The sequence below is a fragment of the Lagopus muta genome, chromosome 1 (assembly GCF_023343835.1).
Source record: "Lagopus muta isolate bLagMut1 chromosome 1, bLagMut1 primary, whole genome shotgun sequence".
Lineage (NCBI taxonomy): Eukaryota > Metazoa > Chordata > Aves > Galliformes > Phasianidae > Lagopus > Lagopus muta.
In genome coordinates this window covers 193,559,695-193,578,371 of record NC_064433.1, presented here as the reverse complement: position 1 = coordinate 193,578,371, position 18,677 = coordinate 193,559,695, and the positions used below count along the sequence as shown (strand labels likewise).

The window sequence follows — 18,677 nt, the reverse complement described above, 5'->3', positions numbered from 1 at the left end:
GAGATGAAGAATGAGCCAGTCTGGGAAGCCAACTCATTTATAGAGTAAATACACACCATAGGAAGCAAAGATGAGAGGTTAAGTGGGATGCAAGAACAAAGCCACTTTCACTGTCCAGACAACAATGTTGTCTGCAGAATAGCAATTTACATTTCAAACCACAATTTCTGACAATGTTTCATATTAAGTCTGCTCTCACTGCTGGTCAGTAACCAAAAACATACATTTCTTCCTCTCAAGAATTGCCAGTGGAAGCAAGATGATGTGGGTCTCTGTTCTCAATAGACTGAGCAGAACCCAGGTGGGAATCTGAAGGTGGACCTTCCAGTCCCAGTCTTTTCATATATGTTTCCATATATGCAACAACCCTATGTGCACTTACACGTACATCTCAGTCTTCAGATGCCCATCAGACTCAATTCTTCCACTCAAGTCAGTTTCCAGATGTTCCTTCTGTATTTGTGGCTGTTCTGTACACACCTACTGTACCTGTGCTGCATCAGGATAACTGAGCAATGGATCTCTTCCAAGCCAGTCTCCTTTCCCATCAGTGAGATTCTTACACCATCCATTTCAGCACGCATTGCGTTCAAGAAACGTTTAGATTCAGATGCAGTACTGACATGGTTTAGTTGGAAATACTGGTAGCAGGTGGGTGGTGACAGGACAAGGGGAATGGCTTGAAAGTGAGCCAGGGGAGGTTTGGGTTGGATGTGAGGAGGAAGTTTTGGAGGCAGAGGGTGGTGAGGCAGTGGCACAGGTTGCCCAAGGAGGCTGTGGATGCCCCATCCATCCCTGCAGGCATTCAAGGCCAGGCTGGATGTGGCTCTGGGCAGCCTGGGCTGCTGGTTGGCGACCTGCACACAGCAGGGCTTGGAGCTGGATGAGCGCTGTGCTCCTTTGCAGCCCAGGCCATTCTGTCATTCTATCATTCTCTGGAGCCTTAAAGCTCTGTGTTTTTCACATTGAAGACTAAAACAGTTCACTTCGATGAAGGCAAAAAGCAGCAAAGATTTATTGCAAGCAAACCATGAACATGAAACGCACCTGAAATCACAGCCCCTTCTTCTCCAAAGCTGAAAACAAGGGGCCACCCCAGCCAATGCCCACATGCAGGCTCAGCCTTACGACCAACCCTTGCAGGGAGGAGGAAGGGATATGCATGACGTTTTTCACACAGCTCAGAGCAGCTTTAAGAGAATCCCAAGTGATTTTGGTGCCCGTTTTCCTGCATTACAGTGGAACTCAGCTCCCCTTGGTTTGGGAGGAGCTGCGAGGAGCGCTGTGAAAGCCTGTGTATGGAACAAGCTCTCCAAGTGGTTTGGGTTTCCTCCTTTCTGATTCAGCATTCGTGCGGGGGATCACAACTAAGCCACAAATCACCACGGCACAGACATCCCCTCTGCAAGGCAGATCACAGTGCAGCTGATGCCAGATGTGTGAGGACAGGGTCAGTGCAAAGGTTGTGGCTCTGCTTTCCTCCCACCTCTGCTTTTGTTTCGGTTCAGCCTCGAATCCCAAAGCTCTGGTTTCTGTTGCATGTCACAGATTACAGCTGTTGATAGTGCTGGGCATTTTTCCACCAGGCAGATCTGCTGTAGAGTGAAGATGAACACCCACCAACCCTATTTTTACTCTTACTGAAAAGTTTTGTGAGTCTTTTCACTGAAATTCAGTTTTAATTTAGAGCATAGCATGTTCTTTTGCTATGATGCATTCACATCTAACATTACCACATCACCTGACTTTGCTCCTGTAAGAAAGCAAAGGGTATTTCCAGAAAGTGGTTGGAAATTGTTTGGAACTCTCCACAGGTGCTTACATACATGGGGATAGTCATTATCATCATTATTATTATTATTATTGCCAACAGCTTGTATTCCAGAAGCTTTTGTGCATTAAAATATGTACCCCAAACATCAAATATTTATGTCAAATTATAAAAAATAAAGACTTATTTATAAAAGGAAGATGTTTTAAAATATTTAAATGCATTCATTATTAAGCAAGCCTTAAATAAGTCTTACAATATTTAAACATACTTCATATTAAAAGCTGGAAGGTGGAAATACAGTGAAAAGAAACAAATGGACCTCAGCTCTCTAAGGATGTGCAGAGCCACACCAAACTTTGTGTCTGGCAAAGCAGAGCCTTCTGCTGAGTCCTTCTCCCATTTCCACAGTGATTTCTGTCTGCTCTCAAACACTTCAGAGGTGGCAGAACTGGCAGCACTGGCCCTGCCATCCTCAATCATCCCTTCTTCTACAAGCACAGGAACACAGCCTGCTCAGAAACTCATGAATTTGCCTATGGATGGTGAAGGGGTGAACTTCAGCCTCATTTCCTCCAAGGGATGAGGGGTGAAGCTGCAAAACTTCCTGCCAGGCTCACTGAGAGGTGGTTTCTCTGCAAGCTACACACAGGAAAATACATTTCTCACATGGAGAAGGAGCCCTACGAATCAAGTCTGGTGGTATTTTGGGGGAATGACAGCAGCAGAGATGTACAGGGGAAACTACAGGCAGAGGCAGGAAGGAGCCCCACCTGAACTGTTGGCTGCTGGGGCTGCTGTCCTCCAGCACAGAGCACGTGCTTTCTGCTGTTTGTCCCCTCTTCCCACCCGATAACACGCAGTTCAAGGAAAAGAGCCTTTTTCCCAAGCAGGAGATAGAGAAAAGCTGGCTCATTTCCTCTCCATTTTGCCCTGTTCTTATGCTTATCTTGGAAGTGTGAGGACAGCACAGCACGTTTGGATACTGATAGGACAATGGGAATGGCTTTAAAGTGAGACAGGGGAGGTTTGGGTTGGATGTGAGGAGGAAGTTTTGGAGGCAGAGGGTGGTGAGGCAGTGGCACAGGTTGCCCAAGGAAGCTGTGGATGCCCCATCCATCCCTGCAGGCATTCAAGGCCAGGCTGGATGTGGCTCTGGGCAGCCTGGGCTGCTGCTTGGCGACCTGCACACAGCAGGGCTTGGAGCTGGATAAGAACTGTGCTCCTGTGCAGCCCAGGCCATGCTGTCATTCTGTGATTCCATGCTTTCAACAGCTAATACTCTCCTTGTCTATAATACTCACAATTGTCATTTTTTCATCCCAGTAACGCTTAAACATCCCAAATGTTGATGCCAATCACAGTGTGTCAGGTATTTAGTCTGTATCTGTGTGCTCTTGGACCAGGCAGGCATTAAGCATTTGAGTGCAGATCACCCTACAGACATCTCCTTCAGTGTTAGTGCTCAGTATGAGAACCATCATGCACATCCCACAGGAACACAGCACCAAAACCTCTGCAGACCACGGATAAAGAGACAATGTGGCAAAAGAATGCTTGAGAACTGCCCTGCTGTCATTCCATCATTCAGAGGACTTGCTGCAAATTCAGAAGCCAAATTCTGAGCTGAATCTTTCACTCACTAACAGTTACTACATGAGAAGTGGTTAAAACGTAGCCTGTCATTTTTCAGACAGGATCCCATTGGTTGAGCTTAATTATTTGGGTCATAATGGAGTTTGTACAAATTTTATTTTCTTTTTGTGGGGGGGTGAAAACTGGTTACAGTGTGAGCAGCCAGAAGGTCAGAAACTGCAGCACCAGGAAGAGAGGCAGCAATGTTACAGCCCAGTTGGGTTTGCTGAGCCAGCAGAAGCTGCACCCAAACTACAGGGGCAGCTGCAAATACCAGGATCCCCTTCACTGCCCCTGCAGAGCTCCTGGTTAAGCAGTGCTGTGTGTACGATGTGAGGCCATGCAAGAGCTCCTCAGAGAACCATGTGATTTTCTGTGCTGAAGACTTGAACGTGAGTGACTTATAGCTGTCTTTTACATGGGGATTGCCCTCTGGAAAAGAACAACATGCCATAGCATTGGGTTGCATTGCCTCAGCACGCACTGACAGCCTGCAGTTGTGCTGCAAGCTTCCCTGCTCACACAGAGATGTAACCAGTCACACACATCACTATTCTGAGCTGTGAGATTGCAACTCACGGCCCCAAAGGATTGCAATGCCAATTACTAACACTGTGCAGAAGAGAAGCGTGAAGCTCACCTCCACAACCAGCTCCGTTCTCTTACCCTACCTTAAGTCTCACTGTGGCAAAAGCCAGTTTATTTCACAGATGTGTGATGCATTCTGTTGCCACCTCTACACGGCTGTGAATTCAGCATCCCCATGGCACACGCAGGGCAGGAGTGACACAGACACTGAGGGCAGATGACAAACACTACCAGGTACCTCTGCTATAGTCATTCGCATGGCACTGACAGGTGAGGGCTCGATGTCCACCAGCTGAACCGTGTTAAAACTCTGGAGGCAGAGATTGCACAGGGATGGAAACACAGCAGCAAAGGTTAGAGAGGCACAGCAATGGTTAGAGAGGTTCTGCTCACCGCACTGCAAACAACCCGACGTGGTGTACAAAGGAGGGCTCTCTACAACGGAGCTGGGAGAGCAATCAGAACAAATTAGAAACAGAAAGATAAGGGAAGCAGTGTTACAGGTGTTAGTAGTTTTGGGTTAATAACACTTGTGGTGGCACACATCCATTAGGAGAACGCCTCCATTTGATGACCTAAGCTGGAGGTGAAGACTTTTTCATCCAAGCCGGTTCAGTAAAGAATGAAAGACATAGAAAGCTGAGTAAGGCTTGTTCTTTTCTCTAGGCCAGATTTACTTTACATTGCTATTTCTTATGAAAACATCCATGGTGTGGGTGGTATATCAACACGTCCCTTTTTCTAAGCCTTGATAGGAAATGTATTTACCTACTCTTAATTTTAACACCATTAACGATTGCTTTGCAAACAACACATGCCCCAGCGTGGTACTTTCCAAGGATTTTTGGAAGGCAATGTTTTAATGGCACTCTTTCTAAATTAAGAACTACTTATGTGCAGCCTTCCAATATCTGAAGGGAGCGGATAAACAGGAGGGGGAATGGCTGTGTGTGAGGGTGGGTGGTGACAGGACAAGGGGAATGGCTTGAAAGTGAGCCAGGGGAGGTTTGGGTTGGATGTGAGGAGGAAGTTTTGGAGGCAGAGGGTGGTGAGGCAGTGGCACAGGTTGCCCAAGGAGGCTGTGGTTGCCCCATCCCTGCAGGCATTCAAGGCCAGGCTGGATGTGGCTCTGGGCAGCCTGGGCTGCTGGTTGGCGACCTGCACACAGCAGGGAGTTGGAGCTGATGAGCATTGAGCTCCTTTGCAGCCCAGGCCGTTCTGTCATTCTGTGATTCTCTGATACGTATCTATAGATATCCCTGCAGTAATGCAGAGGAACCAGGATGCTGTGTTTTGAGGGCCTCACCTGAGCTAGCAACATTCAGCGAGGATTTGGGTGCAAGTGGAGAAACAGAGGACTGCTATCATCGTGCAGGAAGCTTGCTAAAAAGATCTGGCTTTTCTATGGCCAATGTGGAGCCTGTGTGGTGCTCCATTACCAACCACATGCAAAGCTTCTGCAATTGGGCCACCTATCCCAAAAATACAGTGTGAGCTTCAGACTGATAGAACAGCGAGCACGGTGAGCTTCAGACTGGCACAGCAGCGAGCACTGCTCTGTCCCCTGTCTGTGACATCTTAAAAATACAGCAAGGGCAAATAAACCAAAGGAATTCAGGGTGTCCTTACAGTGTCGCTGTCGCTCGGTTGGAACTGGAAGGGCTGTGGTTTGTGAAACACGGAGTTCTCCTGTAAAAACTGCTGTAGATTGTAATCTCGCACCACCTGGAACATAAGAAATGCCATTTAGAGAGATTGCCTCCCAAACCAAAGCGCGTGTTGCAAACACTGAGAGTAAAACAGATGTTTCCAGCACAGACTACATTTGCAGCAGAACCCTGTATGCAACAAAAGTAAAGGTAGATAACAGCAGGATGAGGGGAAATGGTTTGGAGTTGAGGGAGGGCAGCTGGAGGTTGGATGTCAGGGGGAAGTTGTTTAGAGAGAGAGTGGTGAGGTGCTGGAACAGCTGCCCAGAGAGGCTGTGATGCCCCGTCCATCCCTGGAGGTGTTGGAGGCCAGGTTGGATGGGGCCCTGGGCAGCCTGGGCTGCTGTGAGATGGGGAGGTTGGTGGCCCTGCATTGGTGGGGGTTGGAGCTTCGTGATCCTTGAGCTCCCTTCCACCCAAACCATTCTGTGGTTCTGTGTGAAATGCACAGGCTGGTTCTGAGCCACAGAAGTGACCCACAGGACACAACCTAACAGATACCTGCTGTTAATCAAGGACAAAGAGCCCAAAGGCAAAATGGGAAACAAGCCCTACAGACAGCCCAGCCCTTCCCCTCCATAAACACTGCCCTCTCCTCTGGTACACCGTCCTTTCTACAGTTTCTTACACTGAAATGTCTTTTCTTTACCAAATCAGTGCTTGCAGGAGCTGAAAGGACCATCTGGGACAGTGGATAGAAAATCAGTTACAAAACTCATTCCTTTCTCTTTCATCCTCAGAATCAGCAGCACTGTGGTCAGCAGCGCTGAACTCTGCTGTGTGTGAGCAGGGAAACACCACCTGTGCTCAGTGTGCACTGCAGTGGTGATGGCTGCATTTCCAGAAGGCTGCACTGCAAAAAATCCATCTTAAGCTCCAGAGAGAAATGTAAACAGTCCTCCAGGGCTGGTATTGCAGGGATTTAAAGCAGTAAAGTGCATAATTACTGCTCCAATTGGAAGAGTTTAGCATAAAGACAGTGAAAGATGTAGCATCAGCCTTCCTACAGTGAGGGTGTAGATCAGAAACTCCACGCTGTGGATACTGAGGGCAGAACAGAACATACTTCCTTCTAATGCCTTCAGTTTAGATTGAGGCGAAAGCAATTCCTTTTTTTCAGGTAAGAAAAAGCACCTTCAAAACAGCACGGTGCAGAAATGCTCCAGGAATGCAGCGTGGCTGTATATCACAGCTGCAGGGGAGCTGTGTGAAAGGGTGAATGCTGGGAGCACGGTGCACGATGCAGTTCACAGCTGTTCAAAGCAGAAGCAAAGGATGCCTGAGCCACACAGCCACCTCGAGCAGCAGCCCTCTCAAATGGATTTCCTGTTATTCAGAAATCAAGCCCACGTTCTCCTGCACTTTCTTTATGAAGTCAGCGTCTGTTGACATTTGGAAATAGACTTGTAGTCTAGACTTGAGGTCACCGGAACAGGTTGCCCAAGGAGGCTGTGGATGCCCCATCCATCCCTGCAGGCATTCAAGGCCAGGCTGGATGTGGCTCTGGGCAGCCTGGGCTGCTGGTTGGCGACCTGCACACAGCAGGGCTTGGAGCTGGATGAGCGCTGTGCTCCTTTGCAACCCAGGCCATTCTGTTATTCTAAGTTCAGAGTATGGCACACGCACAGACAGACACGAGCAAAAATGCAGCGATCGGCCCCAGCTGGAAGAAGTTTCTAAAGGCAAACATCACCGAAATGCAATGACTTAAAGCTGCAAATGGAATTTCAGAAACGTGGTTTTTAGCAAACCAAATCTTCCATGAGGAAATGCAGGAAGCACGAGTCCAAAGTGAGGCTGTCAGATGGGAAGGAATCATGGAATGAGAATTGTTTTGAGTTGGAAGGGGTCTTTAGAACTCATCCAGCCCATCTCCCTGCAACAAACAGGGCCTTGCTTCTCTTAAAACAGTGTTACGTAGCACGGGGTTTCCTGGTGAATGAAAAATTGAACATGAGCCAGTAGTGCTCCTGCAGCTCAGAAAGCAAATGAGCTCCATCAGCGGAGGGGTGGCCAGCAGGGACAGGGAGGTGATTGTCCCCCTCTGCTCTGCTCTCGTGAGGCCCCATCTGCAGCACTGCGTCCAGGGCTGGAGCCCCCAGTACAAGAAAGACAGGGAGCTGTTGGAGAGGAGCCACAAAGATGAGCAGAGGGCTGCAGCACCTCCCTACAAAGACAGGCTGAGGGAGCTGGGCTTGTTCAGCATGGAGAAGAGAAGCTGCGGGGTGACCTCAGTGCAGCCTGCAGTGCCTGAAGGGAGCCTGCAGCCAGGAGGGGAGTCAGCTCTGTGAAAGGGGAGATGGCAGCAGGACAAGGGGAAATGGTTTGGAGTTGAGGGAGGGCAGCTGGAGGTTGGATGTCAGGGGGAAGTTCCTTAGAGAGAGAGTGGTGAGGTGCTGGAACAGCTGCCCAGAGAGGCTGTGATGCCCCGTCCATCCCTGGAGGTGTTGGAGGCCAGGTTGGATGGGGCCCTGGGCAGCCTGGGCTGCTGTGAGATGGGGAGGTTGGTGGCCCTGCATTGGTGGGGGGTTGGAGCTTCGTGATCCTTGAGGTCCTCTCCTCATCTTTGTGGTCCTCCTCTGCACCCTCTCCAACAGCTCTCTGTCTTAAGGGCAGTGTCTTAAAGATCCTACCCAACTCAAACAGCTCTGCCTTCACATGATGTGAGCTGACCTGAGCGATGCACAGCAATGCAAATGACTGACAGTATTTTACCAACAGAAGATAAAATGGCATTTTTCTTTCACTTCCAAGTTAGAACTCAAAGACAGCTTTGAAAGCAGCCTATTTTAATCCACTCACTGTACACCCAACAGGGTGTAAGCCAGCATGCTCACTGCTGAACACAGAGCATGTAACATGCATTGCTCCAACCCAACATGCTCTGTTTTTGTGCATCTGGTTCAGGTATCCATACAAAGGAATATTATGACCACACTGCAGCAGCTCGTTTGTGCTCAATGGCAATTAGTATTTGTTATTTTTTGAGCCCAGCACATGAATTATTGAAGTACCCAAATTATCCTAGAAGTGATCACGTACTTCTGATTCTGGCTGCTCAACAAAGCAAACAAACCACGACCGTGACAACACTCAGCTGCTCTCTGTGTTTGCCATTCTTAATTCAAAAGACAGAACGCTGCAATATTTTGTGTCTAAGCTGACAATCAATTGTTAAGAGATGAGCCAAGCAGTGTGGCACAGTTTGAATGTCATGGCTGAGTAATGTTGCTCCACATTAGGCAGCACAGGACCCTCAGTGGCAGTTTCTCTTAGTGGCTGCTCTCTAGAAACCCTGTGCTGTGTAAATGCACTCATGAGAACGCAGTCTGGGTGGCAAGAGGAAAAAGTCTCCCCAGGAAAAGTGTCTCGTTTCTTTTAACTTAATACCACTCTGGAGGAACCAAAAATAATAAGCCTTCAGTTTTGTCATTCTTTTGGAAGCAAGTCTGGGAACCTATATATGCCCTAAGTATTCAGTTACAAAGAATCATTCAGCTCAAGCTTACCCTGCTGGAAGTCTCCAGTAAAAACTGGAAGGTGTTCTGTACGGCTTGGCACGTCTCGAGTTCAGTCCTGCTGAAAGCCATTAAATAATCCTTCAGGTGGTCGTAAACGTTCCCATCCAGAGCCTGGAGGAAGAGGCAATGAATTAAATTAAAGCACAACGCATTTCAGAGAGCGATGTACAGAATGATGCAGTCACGGAATCACACAGGTTGGAGATGACCTCCAAGATCCCCAGGCCCTTGCCCAGCCCATCCCACCACAGCATGGCTGTGTCTCCAAGTGCCACAACTCCAGAACACTGCAGGGGGGAACCCAGCACTCCTGGACAGCCTGTGCCAATTTATTAACAGTCACACTGCACTTTCTATGGTGCTTTCAAGATGTGATCACCCGTGCTTCCTGGAGCAGCCTCAGACAGTGACATGTAGACCTATTTCATTGCGACAGGGAGGAATGGCAGTGCTTATTTCCATTAGATGGCACCACAGAGCACCACAACAGTCCCATGCTGGGTTACACCATTTCCACCCAATTGTGTAAGGCAGCCACAGCTGAGCACTCAGCTCAGGTTTGGGGAGATGCTGTGATGGGACACGAGAGACCCAAGAGGGCCATGTGATGCCACCAGCCCACAGATGCTCCAGGTGGCACTGCAGGATGCTTCTCACCCAGTGCTTGCTGAGACCTGCTGGCTCATGGCATGCCATGGAATGTCAAATGCTGAGCAGGAATTTGCTGTAAGCTTAGTAACTCCCTGAGGACAACACTGGAGTTCAAACGGAGAAGCCCTGTTGTAATAGGAGCCATAAAACCACAGTGCACAGCCAAGGTTACGTGGAGGTTTAGTGAAAGCTGTTTGCTGAACAAACACCAGTTCTCAAGTAGCTGACAATTCCATTTAATGTCACACATTCATTTTAATGGTAGGTTTCCTTGAGAGCTCTTCCAATCCGAGCCACTCTATGTACCAGATCTGGAGGTTCATGGCCCTGCCTGAGGCAGCAGGGTTGGAATTTGATCCCAATTTGTATATCCCAAATGTGCTTCAAAAGGCACTGCTTTCCTCACCACCCAGCCACCAAGCACAGTTCTACTGATGGCTTGTCTTGCAACACACTGCTAGTTCCTAAGGCATGATCTGCTGCCAGAAGGAAGGGATGCCATGCAGAGGACCTGGGCAGGATGGAGAGGCAGGCCCATGCCAACCTCGTGGAGTTCAACAAGGCCAAGTGCTTTCCCAAAGCCAGGTGCAATCCCAAGCACAGACAGAGGTCGGGCAGAGAATGGCTTGAGAGCAGCCCCGAGGAGAAGGATTTGGGGCTGTCGGTGGATGGAAGCTTCAACATGAGCCAGCAATGTGCGCCGGCAGCCCAGAAGGCCAACGGTGTCCTGGGCTGCATGGAGAGAAGTGAGCAGCAGGGCAGGGAGGTGATTCTGCCCTCTGCTGTGCTCTCGTGAGACCCCACCAGGAGCACTGCGTCTGGTTCTGGAGCCCCGAACATCAGAAGGACACGGAGCTGTTGGAGAGGGACCAGAGGAGGGCAGCGAGGATGATCGGAGGGCTGGAGCACCTCCACTGTGGGGACAGGCTGAGAGAGCTGGGAGTCTGCAGAGTGGAGAAGAGAAGGCTCCAAGGAGACCTGATAGCAGGCTGCTGGGACCTGGGGGGGGGCCTACAGGAAAGCTGGGGAGGGACTTCTGATATGGCCAGATATTGGCAGGACAAAGGGAAATGGTTTTAAACTGGGAGAGGGTAGGTTTAGAGTAGGGATTAGGAGGAAATGCTTTCCTGTGAGGGTGGTGAGACAGTGGTCCAGGTTGCCCAGCCAGGCTGTGGATGCCCCGTCCCTGGAAGCACTGAAGGCCAGGCTGGATGGGGCTGTGAGCAACCTGGGCTATGGGAGGTGTCCCTGCCTGCAGCAGGGGATTGGGACTGGGTGAGCTTCAAGGTCCCTTCCAACCCAAACCGTTCTACCATTCCATAATCCCATCCTGGGGGTTTTACCTTTGACACTCAGTGCGCTTTTATAATGTTAAATCCTCGCTGTAATTATGGCAATTATGCAACGGTGCTCCCTTTATCTTCACATCAAACACACACTGCTCCAACAGCAGCTCCCTTGTGCACTTTCAGAGACCACAAACGGTGCATTTGTACATTTCATTTTATAAATGAAATTGCTGAGAACTGCTGCATGCCAGTGGCCACCCTGACACTGCCCCGAATGCAGCCTGCAGGCTTTTGGGATCAAGGAATTCTGTCCTGGAAGCTTTTCAGATCAAACACTGCATTGGAGCTTATCTCTGCTAATAAATGGAAATAAACAGTTTCAACTTGGCAAAGCAGTTGTAACTGATCAGTTTCATAGAATGACAGAACGGCCTGGGTTGCAGAGGAGCACAGCGCTCATCCAGCTCCAAGCCCTGCTGTGTGCAGGTCGCCAACCAGCAGCCCAGGCTGCCCAGAGCCACATCCAGCCTGGCCTCCAATGCCTGCAGGGATGGATGGGGCATCCACAGCCTCCTTGGGCAACCTGTGCCACTGCCTCACCGCCCTCTGGCTGAAAAAGTTTGCAAAGCAGCTGCCAGTTTCATTCCAGTATGCTCTTAATAGTGCTTCCCAACCCCCAAAAGCAACCAGCAGAGCTCTCCCCACCTTCATGTCATGCTGCTTCCACGTCAGGCCCAGCAGGAGGGACTCCTGCCATTTAGCTGATGACGAAACTGTGTTGGAGTGGGTCCCTGCAGGCCCTACACAGCTGGCATCGCAGTGCCCTGAGGCAGATGATGGTAAATATAGGGGAAGCTCAGTTGTTCCTATACACTGACCCACAGTGCCTTGGAATAAGTGGAGGTACACGCTGTGCTCATGGAAAGGGGATGGATGTTGATTTTAGGTTGGATGTCAGGGGGAAGTTGTCTAGAGAGAGAGTGGTGAGGTGCTGGAACAGCTGCCCAGAGAGGCTGTGATGCCCCGTCCATCCCTGGAGGTGTTGGAGGCCAGGTTGGATGGGGCCCTGGGCAGCCTGGGCTGCTGTGAGATGGGGAGGTTGGTGGCCCTGCATTGGTGGGGGGTTGGAGCTTTGTGATCCTTGAGCTCCCTTCCATCCCAAACCATTCTGTGATTCTGTGTGAAAGGGAGAGGAATCCCATCTCAAGGCCTGCTTGTTCCCTGCAACTTCTACCTGCAGCTCCTTTGGAATGACTGTTTTAATCCTCAGCTGCATTCTGCAGTTCTAGAAATGTAAGAAGATACAGAACGCTGAGTTCATTTTTATCCACAGCCCCGTTATACTCTGAGGTGACACAGAGGGCATAGAAGGAATACAAAGTCAAAGAAAAGCCTGGTGAAACATCAGCATGCGCACAGATCTGTCAGCACAGCAAAACTGCAGCACAGCCTCCATCCTGCCATTAATTAACAGTGCTTTGGCTGTGATGAAATCCTTAAATAACAACAAGAGCTTCCAGGATTGAAGTTATTACAGTTGGTGCCATACAAGGCAGCCACACAAACCCACAGCTCCAACACACGCTGGAAAGCTCAGAACATAGAAACAGATTTGTATGGGAAAAGTGGTCGTGCCACCAACCAGAGGATGAGAGCTTCCATGCTGTGCATCCATCCGTACCACACAATGGCAATGGCTGTATCACAGAATCCTTAGAGTTGGAAAGGACCTCTGAAGTCCATCTAATCCAACTATCCTGCACTGCACTGTCCCCATAGGAGAGCTGTTCCATCCCTGGGATGGTTTTTGTGGCCCTCCTCTGGATGCTCTCCAACAGCTCCATGTCTCTCCTGCACTGAGGACCCCACATCTGGATGCAGGGCTCCAGGTGAGGCCTCACAGCACAGAGCAGAGGGGCAGGATCACCTCCCTGACCTGCTGGCCGTGCTGCTTTGGATCCAGCACAGGATATGGTTGGCTGTCTGGTCTGTGAGGGCACAGTGCTGGCTCTTGTACAGCTTCCATCCACCTGCCCCCCAGGTCTCTCAGCAGGACTGCACTCAATCCTTACATCCCCCAGCCTGTATTGGTTGTGATGGTTGCCTCAATCCAGGTGCACACCTTACATTTGGCACTGTTGAACCTCATCAGCTTCACCTGGCCCCACTGCTCAGCCTGTCTGGGTCCCTCTGGATGGCAAACCTTTGCTCTGGATCACTGCAGCCCACAGCTTGGGGTCATCAGCAAACTGCTGAGCTGCATTCAACCCCACTGTTGATGTCTCTGATGAAGATACTGAAGAATATTTGCTCCAGCACTGACTGCTGTGGGACACCACTCATCACAGATCTCCATCCAGACACGGAGCCATTGACCCCTGGCTGGGTATGCTCATACTAAAAGAAAGGATTTCACCTGCTGAGCTACATCCCATGCATTAACAGTCCCGTGGGATCTCAGCACAGCTGACATGGAGCTCAGCTGACCCCAAACACTGAGCAGGTTTGAAATAAGGTCCTCCCAACATTTCCAATCACACAGCACCGAGGAGGGACCCACAGACCTCACCCCACCATGCACCATTAGATGACTGTGGCTTTTTTTCTCCTGATTCTCAGCAGAATCCAATACCACATCACTTCAGGGCGTTGAAATCGGTCGTGGCTGTAGGGCCATGAGGGGCTGTAGGGCCATGAGAGGCTGTAGGGCCATGAGGGGCTGTAGGGTCATGAGAGGCTGTAGGGCCATGAGGGCTGTGGGGCCATGAGATGCTGTAGGGCCATGAGAGCCTGTATGGCCATGAGGGGCTGTAAGGTCTTGAGGGCTGTAGAGCCATGAGTGGGGCTGTGGGGTCATGAGGGCTGTAGGGCCATGAGGGGCTGTAGGGTCTTGAGGGCTGTAGAGCCATGAGGGGGGCTGTAGGATCTTGAGAGCTGTAGAGTCTTGAGGGCTGTAGGGCCATGAGGGCTGTAGGGCCATTAGGGGATGTAGGGCCAGGAGGGCTGTAGGGCCATGAGGGGCTGTGGGGTCTTGAGGACTGTAGGGCCATGAGGGCTGTAGGGCCATGAGGGGCTGTGGGGTCTTGAGGACTGTAGGGCCATGAGGGGCTGTAGGGCTACGAGGAGATGTAGGGTCTTCAGGGTTGTAGGGCCATGAGAAGCTGTGGGGTCATGAGAGCTGTAGGGCCATGAAGAGCTGTAGGGCCATGAGGGGGGCTTTAGGGCCATGAAGAGCTGAAGGGCCGCCATGATCCTCCCATCTGCCTCCTGTGCACTGAGTTGAACAAACCCCAAGGGACCCAGCTGCTCCTCCCCCATTTTGCCCTGCAGACCCTTCCCCATCTCTGCAGCCCTCCTCTGGGTGCTGACAGCTCTGCGTCCCTCAGGCTGGGGGGCTGCCATGGCCCTGGCACAGTGATGCTGAAGGCAAAGCGTTTCCTCGCATGGGTGGAAGGAAGAGGCCAAACTCGAGCCCAAGCCTGCTCCTCCCTGCCTGCAGGCTGGACATGGAAAGATAAGAAGTAGTAGAGGAACCAACCAAAAATCATTGTGTTTGTGGACCGATAAGTTTCCCATTTTCTGTTATCCCAATGGCACGGCATCACGGCAACGGAGCCCGTTTTCCTGCTTAGCAATCAAAACAAATGCCCAAAATAATAAGGGAGATCTGTATCACTGGCGCCTTCTTCCATCTATTTTGAGCAGCCAATTAAACAACTACAATTTAACTATGATGCTGCCCTATCCCTGTTGCCATTGGAAGCCCTGTTCTCTCTCTGATCCCAATGTTTTGCTTTGGGAACAACCTGTAAGCCACTCAGAACAGGGACTGGTTTTCTTCCTCTATTTCCTCAAACACCACTCTACACCTCTTCCCACTTCACAGTGGAAGCTGAGTTGAAGCATCCTTTGGGTCTCTGAGAAGTGCATCCCAAGCATGGCAACGGGTCTCAGCTTGTTGGATGGCAGCAGCATGCACAGGGCACTGTGATAGAAAGGAAGGAAGGGCAGGAAAACCCATTCCACTGCCATTTTCCCTTACAAAAGCTGAACGCCTTCCTGCTGGTGATTTCCTCCAGGCATCTCCTGCTCCTGGCGCAGAAGAGCAGCTTGCTTGCTGGGAGCTGTTAGCTTTCTCATCCCTCACTTCTTCGTCATCACGACATCCCAACATCAAAGTGAATCATGTCTGCGGGTGTTTGTCAACAGAACACAGCTCCAGTACAGAAATTACCAACAAACCCACGATCAAAGCCATGTAAGCGTTCTGAGCAGCGCTGCCTGCAGCAACCACGGATCTGCTGATGTACTGCACTCAGCTCCCTCCTGCTGAGCAGCAGAGCAGTCCTGCAGCACGATGGTGATTCCGAAGCCTAAACTCTGCTTTAAAAGTGACTGGAAGCCCAGCCCATCCTGCCCCTTATGGGCAACCTGCCTGACAGAGATCCTGAGTGCAAGCAGAGAAGCTCTGCTGCAAAGAAAGCAGATGACCAAGGCCTACGCCTTCATCTGGATCAGAAAGGTGATGCATTTCTTCAGCTAACAAGGAACAACAACTGTCTAAGCTCAGCTCTATAAAGCCATACCATGTAGCTGTGTTGTAATACAGCAGTTTGCACCCAGAGAAACACAGAGCTAAGCTAAGGCCAGAGGAATTTTCCACTTTCCAGGACAACCTTGCACATCCAAAGCTGCCATAGTGTTTGGCATGCTGCATGGTAATGTCCAGATCCAAACCACTTGGTGAGGTCTTACATGCCAGTTCTGACTGTGAACAACAGGAATTTGGTGGGGAAAACACAGTGACACAGAAGAAAACAAATCTGGGCAGAGAGAGGAATGCTTCTATGCTGTGCAAACAGCTGCTGCTTCAAATGCAGAGGCACGAGAGCTGGGGCTGCTGTGAAAGAATCACAGAGACATGGAATGGTTTGGGATGGAAGGGAGCTCAAGGATCACGAAGCTCCAACCCCCCACCAATGCAGGGCCACCAACCTCCCCATCTCACAGCAGCCCAGGCTGCCCAGGGCCCCATCCAACCTGGCCTCCAACACCTCCAGGGATGGACGGGGCATCACAGCCTCTCTGGGCAGCTGTTCCAGCACCTCACCACTCTCTCTCTAAACAACTTCCCCCTGACATCCAACCTCCAGCTGCCCTCCCTCAACTCCAATCCATTTCCCCTTGTCCTGCTGCCATCTCCCCTTTCACAGAGCTGACTCCCCTCCTGGCTGCAGGCTCCCTTCAGGCACTGCAGGCTGCACTGAGGTCAACCCGCAGCTTGGATGGGGCCCTGGGCAGCCTGGGCTGCTCTGAAAGGTGGAGGTTGGTGGCCCTGCATTGGTGGGGGGTTGGAGCTTCGTGATCCTTGAGCTCCCTTCCAACCTACATCCTTGAATTCACATATGCATACCATATATATACACTATAATAATCTGCACTTGCTTTAATCCACTTTTTGCTAGGACACCAGAACGTTTTCCAATCCTTACTCAGTGGAATACTCATATATTAAATTATCTGATATTAAATTATATCATTATAGCCAAAATCTAATACAAAGCACTGAACCATTTCATCAAGAGAAGCGATTAATAAAAATATATCTGCTGTTCATTAGATTAAATTAGAAAGCTGTTTTCTACACATCTCCAGATAACTTTTTATGCTGCAGTCAAAAGCAACTTATTCAAATAAGCTTAGAAGATAACCACAGATCAGGGTAGTGCCATGATTCTTTCAAGCCAACACATTTTCTTCCAATACCTTTCAATCCTGTCAGGTTGGGTTTTTTTTCTGGGCTTCCATAGCTCTGAGTTATGGGACTCTTAAACTCATATGGGACTCACAGCTCTGAGTTTGGGGACACTAAAACCCTTGAGCTGAACTGTCTGAAGTTCCCTGTATTTTAGGGACACAGTTATTGGGCACAGGGGGTTGGGCTGATGGTTGGGCTTGAAGATCTTAAAGGATTTTTCCCACCTTGTCTTTACTGTGCCTTCATAAGATGCTCCCATCACAATTCTCTTTGCTGCCTTCTAAGCTGCTTCCCATGCTCCATGAAGGCAAAAACATCTATAGCAAGAATGAAGTTCCAAAATCCATGTCCTTTCCCCTATTTCTACAGGCTTTGGCACAGGCTTAGGATCAGCTGATTGTCACCATCAGCTCAGATGCACCCTGGTGACCCCTTCTAAACTGCAAGCTCTATCGGTTTAGTTGCTGGGAGAGGCTGGCCATCTGTATTCAGCAAAGCTGCAATTCTTCATGCTTTAGGACTGTGCTTCCCTTCATCCAGTTCAGCACGTGAACACTTTCAGTACCAACTCCATCATCACTCTGCTGCTAAAGAACCACAATGGGACATCAGGGCAGCTCATTTCAGGGGCAGAGAATCCTGCAGAATGCCACTGGGTTTGGATAAAGCTTCTGTTTACAGCAGTAAAATCTCATTACCAAATAAAACCTGGACACGTGTTCGCTTTTACAACAGGTCCAGGAGCTTTTCACACAGTTTCAACACAAGTACATCGAAATTCCACTAATGCTCTTCAACTCCTGGAAAGGGGAGATGGCAGCAGGACAAGGGGAAATGGTTTGGAGTTGAGGGAGGGCAGCTGGAGGTTGGATGTCAGGGGGAAGTTGTTTAGAGAGAGAGTGGTGAGGTGCTGGAACAGCTGCCCAGAGAGGCTGTGATGCCCCGTCCATCCCTGGAGGTGTTGGAGGCCAGGTTGGATGGGGCCCTGGGCAGCCTGGGCTGCTGTGAGATGGGGAGGTTGGTGGCCCTGCATTGGTGGGGGGTTGGAGCTTCGTGATCCTTGAGCTCCCTTCAACCCAACCATTCTGTGATTCTGTAACGCTCCATGATATGAGGTGGCTGCAGGGCTAACAGACAAACATCTGAATCCAAAAGCATCTCCTCCCTCCGGTCTCCAATTCCTTCAGTGCATACAGAGTTGCTAAGAACAGGACAACAACAAAGCCACTCAACCCAACCCCTATGAAGATGTTTGGGAATCTCCTGCACAGGAGTCACAGATGTATTTGCATGAGAAAGTAATAGGAACAGTGACTGGGAGTGACAGACAAAAGGGAAGCAATCAAGAGGAAGGAGAACTCATGATCATATCATATCACAGCATGGCCTGGGTTGCAGAGGAGCACAGCGCTCATCCAGCTCCAAGCCCTGCTGTGTGCAGGTCGCCAACCAGCAGCCCAGGCTGCCCAGAGCCACATCCAGCCTGGCCTCCAATGCCTGCAGGGATGGATGGGGCATCCACAGCCTCCTTGGGCAACCTGTGCCACTGCCTCACCACCCTCTGCCTCCAAAACTTCCTCCTCACATCCAACCCAAACCTCCCCTGGCTCACTTTCAAGCCATTCCCCTTGTCCTGTCACCACCCACCCTTGTAGGAACTCATGGAGACACAGTTCCTGGCCCATGGAGCCCATAGAGCTGGGCTGCCTCCTCTGCAGGAAATACCTCTCAGAAGCAGCACTCAAATCACACTAC

General features: G+C 50.2%; 1 protein-coding gene across 2 annotated transcripts in view; it reads right to left on the bottom strand.

Moving 5' to 3' along the window:
* The window catches only part of FCHSD2 (FCH and double SH3 domains 2), a 124,984-nt gene that overhangs the window by 36,029 nt on the left and 70,278 nt on the right, over positions 1–18,677 (bottom strand). Inside the window, exons 9-11 of one of the 2 annotated variants that reach the window (XM_048950340.1) lie at positions 9,213–9,335; positions 5,624–5,719; positions 4,233–4,304 (exon numbers count right to left, since the gene is read on the bottom strand). In XM_048950340.1, coding sequence (XP_048806297.1) covers positions 4,233–4,304; positions 5,624–5,719; positions 9,213–9,335 — 291 coding nt within the window. The remainder of the gene's footprint in view (positions 1–4,232; positions 4,305–5,623; positions 5,720–9,212; positions 9,336–18,677) is intronic. The other variant, XM_048950349.1, reaches the window with a different exon arrangement.